Here is a 17,578-nt window from a genome sequence, read left to right as displayed (position 1 = left end):
GCTCCTCTCGGCCCTCCTGCAACCACGCAGCTGCTGCTCCTTGGACGGGGCGGGGCGCAGAGGGGGTTGCTCCTCTGGGCCTCCGCCCCTAACCTCAGACGTGGGGTAGCTCCTTTCGGCTGCCGCCCCTGACCTCGGGCGCGGGGTAGCTCGTCTAGGCTGCTCCTGGGCCATCGCAGCCTGGCGCTCTTGATCGCCGCCCCTGACCTCCAACGAGGGGTAGCTCCTCTCGGCCGAGTTTCTGCGCGGTCCGTCGCAACTGGCGCACTTAATACCTTAGATTGTGTTAAATTGGTATTTTCTAGTGTATCCCCTGAAGAAGGGATAGGCGTATTCAAGCTTGATTTATTAAAGAGAAATAAAGTACAAAGCTCTCAGCATAGGCATTGAGAGGGGAGTAAAGAGTCCCCCTCTATAGAGTTTGCTGCTTGCTGCTGCTAAGTCGCTTCAGTCGTGTCTGACTCTGTGCGACCCCATAGACGGCAGACCACCAGGCTTCCCCGTCTCTGGGATTCTCCAGGCAAGAACACTGGAGTGGGTTGTCATTTCCTTCGCCAATGTATGAAAGTGAAAGTGAAGTTGCCCAGTCGTGTCCGACTCTTAGCGACCCCATGGACTGCAGCCGGCCAGGCTCCTCCGTCCTTGGGATTTTCCAGGCAAGAGTACTGGAGTGGGCTACCATTGCCTTAAAAGGCCTTAAATATCTTGAGCATCTTGAACTAATATTTGGACATCATTATGTTGTAGAGTATCTTATTTTTAATGTGCCTTTTTGAAATATACTTTGATATCAGTTTACTGGTTGATGGTCTAGTTCTCATAGGGTTAAAATACATAAAATCCCCTTATTTGTATATTGTAGGTATATGAAGTCTAACAGTAGAAAAGTGCATATGTTATAAAAATGAGAAATTAAGGTAATGATATGAAAACAGTATAGGATGCTAAGGAAATTTCAAGGAAGTCTGGCAATTAACTTGCAATATTCATTTTCAAATGTTTACCCTTACATGTTTTAAGAGTATGACAGAATGTATGGAGAATATGAATTTTATGTTGTAAGATATCCATGGCCAAATACAGGTTTGAGAGGTGTTCAATCAGTTCCACACAGTTTTTTAAAAAATTATCTACCAACACAAGTTAAAGAGATTTCACGTCAAATTCTGGATTTTTAACTTTTCTTGAAGACGTTGAAGGAGAGAAAAGGATGTTGCAACAGTTCACAGACTCTCAGTCTTACACCCCCTTGTTTCATGTCTTGCCAGCCCGTCGCACTGCCTTAGAGCCAAGGGTTGTATTGAAGCAGAGCGTGAGCCCTAGGGCCAGAGAGGGAGGGTTCAGTGTCTGACCTCAACACTTGCCAGCTATGCGGCTGTAAACAAGTTGCTTAATCTCTGTGTACCCCAGTTTTCTCTGGTGAAATGAAAATAATGATGAAGATGTGTGATCACTGAGTTGTTCAGTGGATAGAATGATGAGTATACATGAAGTGTTTACTTTTTGCCATATATGCATTGCTTAATGGATGTTAACTGGAATTAATAATAATTTGTACCTGACCCCATTAGGTGTTTGAGTTTGATGAGACTTCTCCATAGTAGAGGACTTTAATTTTTCAATCCATTCATTTGAGGAACAGACTGTATCAGATTCTGTTTTATAATACAATTGCTTATTTACATTTTGCCATCTTCTACTATAGTATCTTTCCCAGAGTTCCTTCTGTGTAATTCAGTTCAGTCGCTCAGTCGTGTCTGACTCTTTGCAACCCCATGGACTGCAGCACACCAGGCCTCCCTGTCCATCATCAACTCCTGGAGTTTACTCAAAGTCATGTCCATTGAGTCGGTGATGCCATCCAACCATCTCATCCTCTGTTGTCCCTTCTCCTCTTGTCAATCTTTCCCAGCAACAGGGTCTTTTCCAGTGAGTCAGTTTTTCACATCAGGTGGCCAAAGTATTGGAGTTTCAGCTTCAGCATCAGTCCTTCCAATGAATATTCAGGACTGATCTCCTTTAGGATGGACTGGTTGGATCTCCTTGCAGTCCAAAGGGCTCTCAAGAGTCTTCTTCAACACCACAGTTCAAAAGCATCAATTCTTTGGCACTCAGCTTTCTTTATTGTCCAACTCTCACATCCATTCATGACTACTGGAAAAACCATAGCCTTGACTAGACGGACCTTCATTGGCAAAGTAATGTCTCTGCTTTTTAATGTGCTGTCTAGGTTGGTCATAACTTTCCTTCCAAGGGGTAAGTGTCTTAATTTCATGGCTGCAGTCACCATCTTCAGTGATTTTGGAGCCCAAGAAAATAAAGCCTGTCATTGTTTCCACTGTTTCCCCATCTATTTGCCATGAAGTGATGGGACTGGATGCCATGATCTTAGTTTTCTGAACGTTGAGCTTGAAGCCAACTTTTTCACTCTCCTCTTTCACTTTCATCAAGAGGTTCTTTAGTTCTTCGCTTTCTGCCTTAAGGGTGGTGTCACCTGCATATCTGGGATTGTTGATATTTCTCCCAGCAATCTTGATTCCATCTTGTGCTTCACCTAGCCCAGTGTTTCTGTTGATGTACTCTGTATATAATTTAAATAAGCAGGGTGACAGTAAACAGCCTTGATGTACTCCTTTCCCTATTTGGAACCACTCTGTGTTCCATGTCCAATTCTAACTGTTGCTTCCTGACCTGCATACAGATTTCTCAAGAGGCAGGTCAGGTGGTCTGGTATTCCCATCTCTTGAAGAATTTTCCACAGTGTGTGGTGATCCACTTAGTCAATGGTTTTGGTGTAGTCAGATGGTTTTTTTGGAACTCTCTTGATTTTTCGATAATCCAATGGATTATCTGTGTAGTTAGTACTCCATATATAATTAATTTGTATACATAAGAAGCAAGAGCTGACAACTGTTTAGATTTATAGCTTCAGGATTTATGGCTTTAGAAGTTCTCACTGTGTTGGCAACAAAAGTTCTACTTTCCCAACCATTGATTTTGCCTAAACCTCTACTTTTGTTTAACCATAAAATGATAGGGATATGGTTTGTTGACATCTGATCAAGAGTGAGGGTAAGTGAGAATTGAAGCGTTCTGACAGAAATGAGAAAATATTCGAGTCATTTTATGAAATGAGCATTTCTGAAATTAAGTAAATAGAATAAAGGAGTTTTTTGTGATGGGAAAAGATTGGTCAAAGATTTGTATGTTCATGGGCTTTTCTGGAATTTTCCTCCAGAGGTGGAGACTTTATCCTGTAAGATCACATACTCATTTTGGCTGGACCGTCTTTTCCAGTTTAACATTCCACATTTCCTCTTCCTGTCCCCCCTGCTCTGGAAATTTAAAATCTTTTGTTACTTACATTACTTCAGATGAAAGTTAGTGAATTCAGTCTGTTTTTTGAAAGATGTTGATTTGCGAAGGTCATTTGTACTTTATAGACTTAAAAAAATAAGTAATGTAGCTTACAAGTTCAAAAACAATTTAATTCCTAATTAGAACTATTTATAGGAATGAGATTTGAGAAGGAAAACTTTCAAATTGACAAAAGAAGACATAGGTGATTATTAACATAATCTTGCCTTTGTAAGTGTAATACCAGGGCAGAATCCATAAAGAAGATACACATATTTTTGGCTTCATAAAGGTGTTACTATGTCTAGGAAATTATGTATAATTTGAAAGAGATACACTGAGAAAAATACATGTAGCATATGACAAAGGTTTAATATCCTTAATATTTAAAGGATGCTTACAGATCCATGAGGGCAATCATGATAATAAACTCTATCTACAATAACAATAACAAATGTCAGAGAAAACATATGAAGTCTTCAGTTATCTTACTAGTTATCAAGCAAATGCAGTATAAAACTTGATTATCATATTGATCCAAAAAAAAAAAACCAAGAGATTATTTATTTCCACTGTTGATGAGTGGCCAGGGGAAATGAATTGTTCTATTATATACAAATCTGTCTAGAGCATAATTTGTCAAAACTTATCACAAAATCTTACATTTAAAAAAAAATACATGCTTTGGTTCAGTAATTATGCTTATAAGAATTTGTCCTGAAGGGGAGCAGTCATGGATACAGCACAGAGATATTAGTGGAAGACATTCATTGTGAGGCTGTTTATAGTGTGGGGCAATTGAAACCATCCTGATTGTTTACTAATGAAGAATTGTTTACATGAATTGTTACAGATATATAGTAGAATACTAGGGATCCACTAGAAGTGATAATGTAGACTTTTTAATGGGAAGAAAGATACGATAAATTATATAATCAGTATACTTGACACGGTTAAAACAGTATGTGTTTTAAATGCTCAGAACAAAGAAAGAATATATATAATAAACTGAAATGTTAACAGTGGTGTTTTCATGTAATACAATTGCAAATAATTTTAGTTAGCTATATTTTCTATATTTTGAAAGTTCCCATTGTGAATGTGTATTATTTTGGCAGCAAAATGAAGGATATTATAAATGTGACAATGGTTTAAGTTACAATTCAGCTTTTTGTGCAGACGTGTACTGCAGACATATGTAATTGAAGGTTGAGGTAAAGATTACTAGTGAAGTTCAGATTTGGGAAGAAATTTTGAAAAAGAAAATTTCGTAGTATTTTTTCACTTCTTCACATATGTGTGTATTTAAAGTCTCTGGATCCTGTAAAAAGCTTGCTAATGTTTATAATGCTCATTTAATCATTTCAATTTTGCATTTATTCCTAGTCAAGGCAGAAAAAAGAGTATCATTTTTCTCCGTATTTTTCATCTTGCAGGTGGGCACTTTTGGTGACATTGTCCAGTTCTCACAATGTATCATTCCTTGTCTGAAACTAGACACCCTCTGCAACCAGAAGAACAAGAAGTGGGCACTGACCCCTTGTCGAGTTACTCAAGCAAGCCTGGAGGTAAGTTTCCTTTGGGGATCGCTGCTGAGCTGCTGGGAACGTGGCAGAGGGCTTCCAGCTAGCTAGTCCCTGCACTGGATGTCTTCCTCTACATGAGGCTGAAAAGAACTTGAAGACCATTTTGCTGGATAGATATGGAGCACTCTGACACTGACTGTCAACTTTTGTTTATAGACAGACACATTAGCCATAGCCAATCTTTAATGCACTGTCCTTCTTAAAAAAACGTAATCATAAACTTAAACACTTCACTACTTCAGCGTAAGAATTTTGAAATACAAAATGGTCTTTGTCAAACATCTTTTAATGAAGTCTAAACTTTTGTTGTTCATTTTTGTGGGGATTTTTTCTTCTTTCTTTCAGCAAGTTGAGATTAATATAGGGTAAAAGACTTGCCTGATTCTTCTTTTTTTTAATAATTGAAATTTGTGATTTTCTTTTAAATATCTATGTATGGAAATTGTTAAGAGATCAACTATGTTTGGGTCTACCCTAGAAAAATGTATTAAATGTGTATGTATTGGAGCTTTATATTATTTTCTCAATATTAATGATAACATAGTATATTATAAGAAAACAGGAAGTTTGTGACAATTCCTGAAGCTTTATCTTTATGTCAACTAAATATTTGCTGAAGTTGATTCATGATTCAAGTAACTACTTATAATTTTTCACTCATACATATACCAGGATTGTAAGATCTATTTTAAGAAATTATAATTAGTCATTCACATATGTTTTATATACTTCAAATACAGGTTTGTTTTCTTCCTGTATTGATGTAAAGGTCTGCATTAAGTAATGTTTTGGGAATTAGAAAAAGTTGATTCCTCAATGTAACTATTTCTTTAGTACACAAGCTCTTGAGTTTATGGAGTGTGTATATGTTTTTTTGTCCATCTTTAATACATTCCACATCATACAAATGCCCTTGTTTTTAATGAAAATAGTGTACAGCTTGTTTGCATGATTTTATTTTTATATTTGCTTTTATTTAGACTGCTATTTAAGGTTTTGATAGTATGAAAAAAATGTTAGTGTTTAATATCAGCATTTAAAGAATTTTAGTGAGAATTTAGTGAGAATGATACAGTCATCCTAGTGATTTTTCTTAAATGTCATACCTTAAGAAGTACTCTTAATTAGATAAGTCAGATTATTCTGCAGTCACTTCCTTAAGTGCATATTTTAAAAGTGAATATATTTTTGTGTTATCAATATATAAGATATTTTCACCAAAATGTTCTGGTTTATATGCTTATTTTTGAATAAACATTTTTTTTCTTAAGTGTATATTTTTCTCTGGACTAGTTCATTAAATGTTGAGGTTCGTTTTTTAAAAACTGGTAAGAAAACATTTTAAATTAATTTTATCCTTTATTGTTTGCAGGAATAAGGTGTTACCTTTACTGAAAAGGCTTTTCGTTTATATCCTAGCCAACATTTCTATGACATACAAAGTTATTAGGACTGAATTGATGTTTAAAAGTGCCATTAATTCATTTACCCCAAATGTTCATTAACAATGTAAATGTATGCTGATGTTCTATGAGACAAGGAAGTGACTAATGACTCTTCCAACTAACAACACTTAGCATGAATAGAAACTTTAGATAGCTAATCTTGAAGTAATCAAGACCCTCATTCAGCTTGGCATCTCTGTATGCTCTAAAACAGCTGTCAACTGTTAAAAATATATACAAAACACACACGCGCGCAGGCACACGCAGAGGAAAGAAATGTAAATGCCTAGTTCTTCAGAGCCGTGCAGGTTACTAACGGGAGTGGGCTTTGTGCATTGTGTATGTAAATATTTTACATAAAGCATCTATCTCGTCTTAGGTTTTCTTTTTGCAGAAAACCGTGGGCTGCATTTTAATGGGGTTGTCATATTACTTGAAAAATCATCACCTTTTTTGTATGTTGGCTTATTTTAATATATGTCTTTCATGGGGTTCTCCACATATTTGAAGCCATTTACACATTTTTCCCAAAAGGGAGTTTGCAGCAACTAGATGACTCCTTTTGTAAGTAGTCAGACACTGGACTTGATCAGTGTTCTCCCTGTGGAAACCATGTGTTTTGTTGACTTGAAAAAAATTCCTTTTGCATATTCCAAAAGTAAACAAATAAGTCTTTAATTTCTGAAACCTGAGTTTTTATGTTTGCAGAAATATAGTACATTACTGAGTTAAATGGTTCTGAGTATCCTGGAAAGGATTAGCAAAAATAGCCACATAACAGATAAGACAGAGAGAGAGTTACATATCATTGGTTTACTTTCATGGATGTTTGAGGGACGTGAGTGAGGGCAGAAAAAAAGAACTATTTGGATATATACATGCGAAATCTTAGGACACATTTTCCATATTATTTAAGCTTTTAAATGCCTGAATTTCTCTTTCAAATTGAATTCACCACAGAAAGTATGACATTTTCTCTTTTGGATTTGGTTATGTACCAACATTATCATCTTAAATTTCAAGGTCTTTGATCAAACGGTATTACTAATTGACAAGTTACCTATAATTCAGTTTAAACCATAGAAAAGCAAAACTTATTTTTTCAACTATTCATGTTTATTCAGTCCTAGCATGTAACTTTTAATGATTTAATTAAATGAAAAAGTAATCATCTCATTTTAAACTAAAAACAACAACATGAAGAGTTAGGGAAACTTAACCTATTATTAATAATAAAATAACATTATTAGAATCACTAGTTTTTTTTTCCAAGCTTATAAGTGATTGGAATGTTACTCATGATGAGAAAACATTTTCCTCTATTAGGTCTCTTTTGAGAATTGTAATTTGTTACGTATAGCCAGAGTTTTTAGCTCTAATATTATATCCCTTCTTACTTAACAGCTTTTATAGTATTCAGATAATTACTTAATGTAATACCTTTTTAAGTAATATCTGTTTCAAAGCTTTCTTTTTTGCTCATGCATAAAATACTTAGTAACCTACTTAAAAATTATCTAAGACATTCGGAATATCCTGCCTACTTCATTTTTGCCTTTTAAAATTTTTTTGTCCCAAGTCTTCCTTTCTTTTGGTTTATTATATCATAGAATTTCATGGCTGGAAAGGGATGCCTGGTTTTATTGATGAATAAATTGGCCGTAATTAAATTAGTTTACTGTAGTTGATGCGAGAAAACGATGAGGTCCTGTTACCATCTTTAGTATGGCTTTCCATGCTGTAGAAGTATCCCTGAACTCAGGTTTGGGTGCTTGCCACTCAGCAAGTCAACAGTCATGTGACGTGGGCTGCCCGTCCAGGGAGAAGGTGGGCTGGTGTCCAGAACTGACCCCAAAGGTTCTGCTAGGCCGTGAAAGTTTTTAAAGGAAAAGCGGGGAGGTCAGGGTCAGACTCGTCACCGTCCTCCACGTGGGCAGGCTTGCTGATGCCTCATCATCTTTCTTTAGATGCACTTCTCACTCAGTTTTTGCTTGTACAATTACTGAAGGGGAAGCTGGGAAAGAAATCTGGCAGTCTGTTATCTCCTTATTCTTCATTTCTTCTTTGATCTGAAAAGTACCAACATGTTAGGCAAAATATTATGTACTCAAAATGTTTTAAATGTGTGCTTGGGCCAGAGGTTAGGTAAAATAGCTTTATTGAAGTGACAAGAGTGGTCCCTTGCAGAGAGCTACTTGCTACAATAAACTACCTGTAAAAATGCTGCTTACACATCACCCCTCTCAGACATCATTCCATTTCTGTGGGATCATGAACAAAGGTCCATTTTCTGTAACTTCTTAACGCTGATACATAGGGTGCCGTATTCTTAACATGGAGGATGCTGACAGCCTGTAGCATCTCTTTGCTGATAGTTTTAGTTGCCTGGCTATGTATATGGGCAGAATAAGCTGCAATTATTTTGATGTCCACAAAGATGCGCATACAGTTTATAGTGTTAATCCTCCTCTCTGTAAGGCCAGGTCTTATCCTTGTGCTAGTCCTGGATTCAGGATTGCTCAGGATGGAGCAGCCTGTGTCTTGACTACAGTTGGGTCACCATGCGGTTAGCTTTCCCCTCTAATAGCAGTTACAGTACCTGTAAAACCACTCAGGAGTGTTCATCAGGTCCTGAAAGATCCTGTGCCTCTCTTGTCCTAGTCATCAGCTGCTTGAACCTACTCTTTTGTGACTCAGGGAGACTTGGGACATTTCAGTTATTCTACAAACAAGAGGCAGTGGGTGAGGGGGGAACCTTGTCTTGGGACGGGACTGGCAGGGTTCTGCTTGGTTTCAGATGCAGTCTGGAGCTGAGATGGATTTGTACAGAGGGGCAGGGTGTTCTTATTCTCACTGTAATAGCAGGAAGGATGGAGAAACGGTGTTTCGGTGCAGTCCATTCATCTGTTTGATGGCAGAGAGTGCAATAAAGTATCACTGATATTTTAATATCTTTCTTGATATCTTAGGGTGAGGTAATTTGCTGATAGTGATAAGATGAAGCATTTGAAGATTTGGGGAGAGTAAAAAAGGCTAGATTGAGGTGGTAAAGAATATATAACCTTGGGGGGCCAAGGTGAGTTTAAACATCATAATTTATAGGCGATGCAAACTTGTAAATGTGTGTGATTGCATCCAGCAGATTTTAGTGCCTAGGACTTAGCCACAATGAAAAGCAGATGGTTGCTTTGTCAGGGGAGTATAACAGGTAAACAGTAGGTAAGGAAGTTGATGGTGGAAGAATTCATGGATGGATTTGAGAATAGAAGGAAGTTTGCTGTTACGCAAAGAGCTGTGAGAGGGCAGAGTAGAAAGTTTGGGGGGGGCAGTTAGGAGAGGCGCAGTCAAGGGTTGCAGGGCAGTTGGGAGTCACAGAAGGGGTGGGACGGCAGTAAGGCGGTGTGACCATGGTGACTCAGTGGAGCAGTGTTCAGTGACGGCCAGCACACCCGCTCGGCACCTTCGTTAGTTCTCTCTGGTAGTTAGGTCTCATTGATTTGGATAGGTTTTGTTTTGAAGTCTTATTATGTCAAAGACCTTTTTAAAGAGCAGTTACAGCTTCGCAGCATCATTCAGAGGAGGGTACAGATCTCCCACATGCCCTCTGTTCCCACATGCGCACAGCCTCTCTTCCCTGTATCTCCCACCAGAGTGGTGTGTCTGTGACGACTGATGAGCCTACATCGACACAAGACAGTCACCACGCTCTGTAATTTACATTAGGATCCACTCTTGGTGTTGGGCACTTTGTGAGTTAGGGCAACTGCATCAAGACGCGTGTCTGACCTTGCAGTGTCACCCAGAATACCTTTGCAAACTCCCCTTTGCCTCTACCTGGTCATCTTACCCATCCTTTGCTCCTCAACCCGTGGCAACCACGGATCTTTTTACTGTCAGTGTAGTTTTGTAAAAAGTATCATCTAATGAAAAATTCTCTTTGGATATTGAGGGAAACAGCAGTTTGGGTCGATGAAGAACTGTTAGTGAGACTGTTAAATCATAAGGAAAATGGTGGCTTTGTTGAAGATAAAGATTACTAAATAAATGGGAGAGTGACTTGGAAGTTCTTAAATGATGGTGACAAGGATTTTTTTAAAATGAATGGTTTTTAAACATCTCCGTGATGATGGCTTTTGTGAAGCGGTGTGACAGTAGGTGGAGGTGACGTCAGAGCACAGTGACCATACAGTGCCCTGTTCCTCTAAATGACACTGTCCGGAAGACAGCGGGAAACAGGAGACTTCAGTGTGAAAGGCCACGAGTTAGAGACTTGAAAGCCATCCCCCAGAGATAGCAGATCAAATATGAGGCGGCCAAGGAATACAAACAGAGGAAAAAGGAATGGGGCATTGATTGGTCAGAATTTTCCATGACCAGAAATTGGATAGAAAGAGCGGTATTTGACACTAGTCAAAGTAGGGGAAAGGTAAAGGAGGGGCCAAGATTATGGAAGCTGCAGATGTGAGAGCTTCCAGTGGGCCCAGCGTGGTCAGCGCTTCAGGACGCCTGGTCACAGGCTCTAAGAGGAGACAGTCTGTGGTTCAGGGATGGGAAGAGGATTGATGACCTGTAACTAGTGTGCAGGCGTGTTCTAGATCCTGCTCACTGACTGAGTAGTAGCAAGGTAGACATTTTAATGGTAACAATGAAACTCACCATTAGTAAAATGAGCTATTGAAATTAAACAATTTTTTAGTATTTACTTACGTTCAGCTGTTCTGAGCCTCTGTTGCTGCGCGGCTTTTCTCGTCATGCAGAACGGGGCTGCTCTCCAGGGTCTCTGTTCCGGCTTTTCCTTGCAGCGGCTTCTCTTGCGGAACACGGGGTCTAGGCTCGTGGGCTTCAGCGGGTGTGGTTCCCGGACCCTGGCCCACAGGCTTCACAGGGATCAAGCCTGTGTCTTCTGCATTGGCAGGAGGATTCTTTACCACTGAGCCACCAGAGAAGCCCCATGTACCCTTGAAATTAAAAAAAAAAAAAAAATCTTTGGGTATGAATTTTGACCTCTTTTTATTGATTTGTCTATTCCTTATTAATTGAATTCAGTGTTCAGTTTTATTTGAAGTTTTCTGTTGGTGTAGCAATTCCCTGTATTAAGAGAGGGGCTCCTTTTCAGTTCTTTTAGCATTGGGATTTTGTGGAAGAGTCATTTTAGTTGTACCGGAATTTTCTTTTCATTTTTTGTTGTCTTAAGAGCTTAAGTTTTTCCAGTGGTCATGTATGGATGTGAGAGATGGACTATAAAGAAATCTGAGCGCTGAAGAATTGATGCTTTTGAACTGTGGTGATGGAGAAGACTCTTGAGAGTCCCTTGGACTGCAAGGAGATCAACCAGTCCATCCCAAAGGAGATCAGTCCTGAATATTCATTGGAAGGACTGATGCTGAAGCTGAAACTCCAATACTTTGGCTACCTGATGGGAAGAACTGACTCATTGGAAAAGGTCCTCATGCTGGGAAAGATTGAAGGCGAGAGGAGAAGGGGACGACAGAGGATGAGATGGTTGGATGGCATCACCGACTCAATGGACATGACTTTGAGTAAACTCCGGGAGTTGGTGATGGACAGGGAAGCCTGGCATGCTGCAGTCCATGGGGTCACAAAGAGTCGGACACGACTGAGCGAATGAACTGAAGGGCAAAGGAGACCTCACTGCTTGTTCTGGTGGCAGAAAGAAACAGTAGCCCTGCAAGAGCTGTCGCCACTGCCCTGTGGGCAGAGGCATCTGCTGAGGAATATTCACACTTTGAGAGACTTTTTCATGAAGCTCAGTCAACTTTTATAACATTGCTTGGTCCCCAAAAGTGAGAAGCTATGTGATGGGTGGTTTTGCATGGTTGGGTCTAGGCATAACTAGAGTGATAGAGGTGATTCTGTGTGACAGTATTACCTTAAACCCTTAGAAAAACATAAACCAAAAAGATGCACTTAGAGGAAGTGACCTACAGTGGATTTCTTATAAAAAAGTTATGCTAGTTGCTTTCTGCTAGTTCATCAGTGGAACCAGAAAAGCATTAGAATAGGACATGGCTAACCTGACCAAGCTCAGAACACTAGTAACAATTTCAGCCTTTAATTAGACTTGTGAGTACATCTGTTTTGTTCAACTTAGATTTTCAATCAGAAATGGCTACATAATGGTTAAGAAGTTTCAGTTATACTCAATAAATGAATAGAGATCATAGAGACACAGGTATTTTTTCATCCATGGTATGGGCTACAGGCCACAAACCTGATATTTATTTATTCATTCATTCAAAAATTTGATTGATCATCTAGTATCTGGGGATAGACTATTAAACAAATAGTCCAGATGCTCTCTTTCAATGAAATTAACATTTTAGCATGAGAGAGACACTAACAAAAAAACAAAAAAAAAAAAGAAAAAAGAGAGAGAGAAAGGTGGAAAAGTACAAAACAGAAAAAGTATCAGAACGGTTAAGTGTTAGGCAGCAGTTAGGGTGGCAGTGCAGTGAGTGACTGGGCGGTACTGTGGGTTTCCAGAGCCGCGCCCCCTGAGGAGGTGATTGGTCAGTTACATGTGAGTGACAGACAGCAAGGACCCCGGCATGCGGAGATGGTGACGGAGCGCGGGACGCGTGGACACAGAGAGGCAGAGAGAAAGACACAGTAGATAAAGCAAACAGTTCATAGAGAGGAAATTCTTACGGTGGGGATACTCTTGTCCTATTCATGCTGTCGGAAGATGTCTGGGCACCGTGGGTGACGTGCAGGCCGGTCTAGCAGGGGCTCACCTCCGGGGCTTCTGGTTAGCCAGTGTGGATAGTGTTCTGAAGACTAAAGTTTATTTAGCATCTGTATTGTTCTCTCTGTTGTACTCTTAAGTCTCTTTTCAAGAATGAGGGCCATAACTTTCTTTATTATATATCCTTATGACATGATACTAAACATTTATTAAGTAATGCTTGATTTACACAGAGTTGTATTTTTAAATTTATTTTCATATTGTAGTCCTCTATGCTAATCTGTTGAGAAATATCAATAACCTCAGATATGCAGATGACACCACCCTTATGGCAGAAACTGAAAGAGAACTAAAGAGCCTCTTGATGATAGTGAAAGGAGAGTGAAAAAGTTGGCTTAAAGCTCAACATTCAGAAAACTAAGATCATGGCATCTGGTCCCATCACTTCATGGCAAATAGATGGGGAAACAGTGGAAACAGTGGCAGGGAGACTTTATTTTCTTTGGGCTCCAAAATCACTGCAGATGGTGATTGCAGCCATGAAATTAAAAGACGCTTACTCCTTGGAAGGAAAGTTTTGAGCAACCTAGACAGCATATTAAAATGCAGAGACAATTACTTTGCCAACAAAGGTACATCTAGTCAAGGCTAGGGTTTTTCTAGTGGTCATGTATGGATGTGAGAGTTGGACTGTGAAGAAAGCTGAGCACTGAAGAATGGATGCTTTTGAACTGTGGTGTTGGAGAAGACTCTTGAGAGTCCCTTGGACTGCAAGGAGGTCCAACCACTCCATCCTAAAGGAGATCAGTCCTGGGTGTTCATCGGAAGGACTGATGCTGAAGCTGAAACTCCATTCTTCGGCCACCTCATGTGAAGAGTTGACTCATTGGAAAAGACCCTGATGCTGGCAGGGATTGGGGGCAGGAGGAGAAGGGGACGACAGAGGATGAGATGGCTGGATGGTATCACCAACTCAGTGGACATGAGTTTGAGTAAACTCTGGGATTGGTGATGGACAGGGAGGCCTGGTGTGGTGCGGTTCATGGGGTTGCAGAGTCAGACAGGACTGAGTGACTGAACTGAACTGATGCTGATCTTTATTTCCTCACTCTCAATATTTTAGCTCTGTAATAGTGAAGTAATTTCTGCTTAACCTGAGATAAAAGAATGTCATAGAATTAGCCATTTATCTAAAGCTGAGTTACTACTATGTGATCTGTTTTATGCCATGCTACCAATATTAAAACAGTAACAGTAAAGGCTGCCTGGTAAGACCTTCTCTGCTTGACCCATTGTGTACGCCATGTGTAGGAGACTTCAGTGGTGGGTGCACATAATCTTTATTTTCTCTTTGCTGATGTAATGAAAAATTTGTTCCTCTAGGACATATTAGAACAATGTATTTAATGCTCTTCAATTTAATTTGCTAGTATCACAATTAATACAATTAAGGTCACTTGAAATGAAACTATTAACATATTGGCTAATTTACTTTAACAACGTCAATGTGTTCTCACAATTACATTTGCCTTAATTAGTGCACAAGCTATTATTTAATAGCATACTTCACGCAGAAAAATGTTATAATGCATTCCTGGCTCCTTATAGCAGAAAGGAAGAAACTTTTAATGGGCTGAGTGATTTTGTGGAATTGCTGTTAGACAAAAGTGATGAAAGAGAAAGCACAAAGCCAGAAACAAAGCATATAAGAATGTAAATAAAACAAATACCTTTTGGCACTTACCAATGTATGTCCTATTTATCATTGTGTAAATAGTATCAGAAACTTTTAATTACCATTTAAAAACAGGAGAACACAGGTCCTCGAAAGTTCGTGTCCATTTTAATCTGGTTCTTGCTTAATCCTGCAGTGATGTTTCACTTCTTGAATATCATAAGTAGTTAAGTTATTAATAGTTAAATTATTGTTATCATTATTGCAAGTTAATTAATAATTAAAATAATCATGCTAATAGAAAGGAACAGAATGATGTGGCATATTAAAAAGCTGGGAAGCAAAAATGTGTTTCAGTTCTCAATTTGACTTATATTTTCTATTTTGACATGGACATTTCTTCATGCAGAGTTCACTTTTCTATCTGGTCTGCTCTAAATGTTGAGCTCAGAAGACTCAGGAAGGAAGGAATGGTTGTTTCTATTTCTGTATATGCAGAGTAAGCAAAGGAGATGAATGGTCAACCAAGCCATGATTAATAATATTTACTGTTCTCCATAAACATGAGAACAAGATTTACTATCATGTAATCAGTGGTCATTTTATGTGGAAGGGAGATAAAAGCAGTCCAGATAATTCAATACTGTAATTTTAAAAATTAGTTTGACAGCCTTTTTGCCTAATTTGATTGATGAATGTTTCTGTTGTTTTTATCTTCTTTCCTTTCCTTCTTTGCTTAATGACAATAATTCCTAAAGTTGCAAGTAAAATAAGAAAATAGGCAGAAGAGTAATTAGGTAGTAAATATTTAAATGTAAAATGCAAGAAGGTTGGGGAATCTAGACTTTGAAAAATTCAATATATCTCTCATTTCTAGGAAAGAGGTTCATAGGAGTATGTTTAGTTTTTCAGTGCTCGAGACTGTTTATATAGTCCATCGACTCATTTTATGCCCTAAATTCTGAATTCAGTGTACCAGGGTGTTCACAGATCAGATGGGTCAAAATAGAGTAATTTACTAGAAGGACAGTCTGTATAGCAATAGTAGAAAATTAGTTTAGGTGTTTCTTTAAATAGCATTTTGAGTTTTGCAGGGTAGACTACTGCTTTTAGTTAGTTGCTATATGTGCCACTCGTCGGGCTTCCCTCGTAGCTCAGTTGGTAAAGAATCCACCTGAAATGCAGGAGACCTCAGTTCGATTCCTTGGTTGGGAAGATCCTCTGGAGAAGGGAGAGGCTACCCCCTCCAGTATTGTTGGACTTCCCTTGTGGCTCAACTGGTAAAGAATCTGCCTGCAGTGCTGGAGATCTGGGTTCAGTTCCTTGGTTGGGAAGATCCCCTGGAGAAGAGAAAGGCTACCCACTCCAGTATTCTGGCCTGGAGAATCCCATGGACTGTATAGTCCATGGGGTCACAAAGAGCTGGACATGACTAAGTGACTTTCACTCACTACATGGTAAGCAGTTCTCATTTGATTCTTATAGTACATGGTCTCTAAGTTCCGTCTTGACTTTTAATAATTATTTTAAATTATTTGTCTATGAGTCCTTAACCTACATTATAGACTATTAGAATAGTAACCATAATCTGATTAAATACTTGCTCTTTAAAATGTAAAGGATTTAAAAATAAGACATCTATCTATTTGCTTTCTCAAAGGAGTCGGAATTCAAGAAGTTAGTTTCTTGCTTTCTTCCAAATCTCACCTGTACACGGTCTTCATTCTTATTAGTTCCCTTTTATCCTGTAAGTGAGAAATTGCCCCCAAACTTTTTTTTTTCGGCTGCGTGGCTTGTGGGATCTTAGTTCCCTGACTAGGGATTGAACCCAGACCATGGCAGTTAAAGTGCCAAGTCCTAACCACTCATTGGACTGCAAGAGAATTCCTCCAAAACTTGTTGAAAGAAAATAATATGCCCTTAAAGTGTTTATTCAATGTCAGGTCTGATGATTAATTTTTTGCATGCCAAGATTATAGCATTTCAGAAGCACCTTATGAGTAGCCTGTGGAGCCTGTATTTTTTTTTTTTTTTTTGATTAAGTGATATTTAAAGAAAGTTCTTAAAGAGGCTAAAAGAACCTCATGGCCTGGTTTTCTGCATTTGTTTAATCACTTTCCAGTGTGAGACTACACAGGATTTCTCTATTCAAGTCCAAGACCCACCCAGAATAGACAATACAACATTGAAGGAGAACAGAATTAGAAGACTGACAATGTCTGACTTCAGAATAGAGAGCACAGAAAGACCCATACAAATAGGGTTAAGTGATACTGACAAAGAAGCAAAGCCAACTAAAAAAAAATCTAAACATTGATTTTATACCTTTTAGAAACAATTAACTCAAAATCGATCATCAACCTAAATGTAAAATATAAAACTATAAAACTCCTAGAAAATGACATAGGTGAAAGTTTTCATGATCTTTGATTTTGTGATGACATTTTAGTTTCAAAACCAAAAGCATGATCAGTGAAATAAAAAATTGATAAGTTGGGTTTCATTAGAATTAAAACCTTATTTTCTCTTTGAAAGACACTTAAAGGGACTAAAAGGCAAGCCAGAGACTGGCAGAAAAATGTTTACAAAAATTATCTGATAAAAGACTGGTATCTAAAATCGACAAATTTAATCACCCAGAAATAAGAAAACAAAAACCCAGTAGTTAAAAGATGGACAGAATATCTGAGCAGATGTTTTGTGAAACAAAATATACCAATAAGCAGAGGAAAAGATGCTCCACGTCCTCGGTCCCCAGAGAACCGCAGAGTTAAGTGAGACAGCGGTGCAGATCTCCTGGAATGCCCGA

At 38.6% G+C, this 17,578-nt stretch overlaps 1 protein-coding gene across 25 annotated transcripts in view; it reads left to right on the top strand.

The window, feature by feature from the left end:
* TBC1D5 (TBC1 domain family member 5) overlaps window positions 1-17,578 on the top strand; it is a 559,964-nt gene that overhangs the window by 216,710 nt on the left and 325,676 nt on the right. For all 25 annotated transcript variants that reach the window (XR_011487445.1, XM_070467024.1, XM_070467039.1 and 22 more), the window contains one exon: window positions 4,794-4,925. Coding sequence is in view for 24 of the 25 variants with exons in the window: in XM_070467024.1 (XP_070323125.1) it covers window positions 4,829-4,925 (97 nt within the window). In the remaining variant the exon portion in view is untranslated. The remainder of the gene's footprint in view (window positions 1-4,793; window positions 4,926-17,578) is intronic.

Source organism: Odocoileus virginianus, chromosome 4, assembly GCF_023699985.2.
Source record: "Odocoileus virginianus isolate 20LAN1187 ecotype Illinois chromosome 4, Ovbor_1.2, whole genome shotgun sequence".
NCBI lineage: Eukaryota > Metazoa > Chordata > Mammalia > Artiodactyla > Cervidae > Odocoileus > Odocoileus virginianus.
Note: the sequence above shows the minus strand (reverse complement) of the source record. Positions and strands in the feature narration are given on the sequence as shown.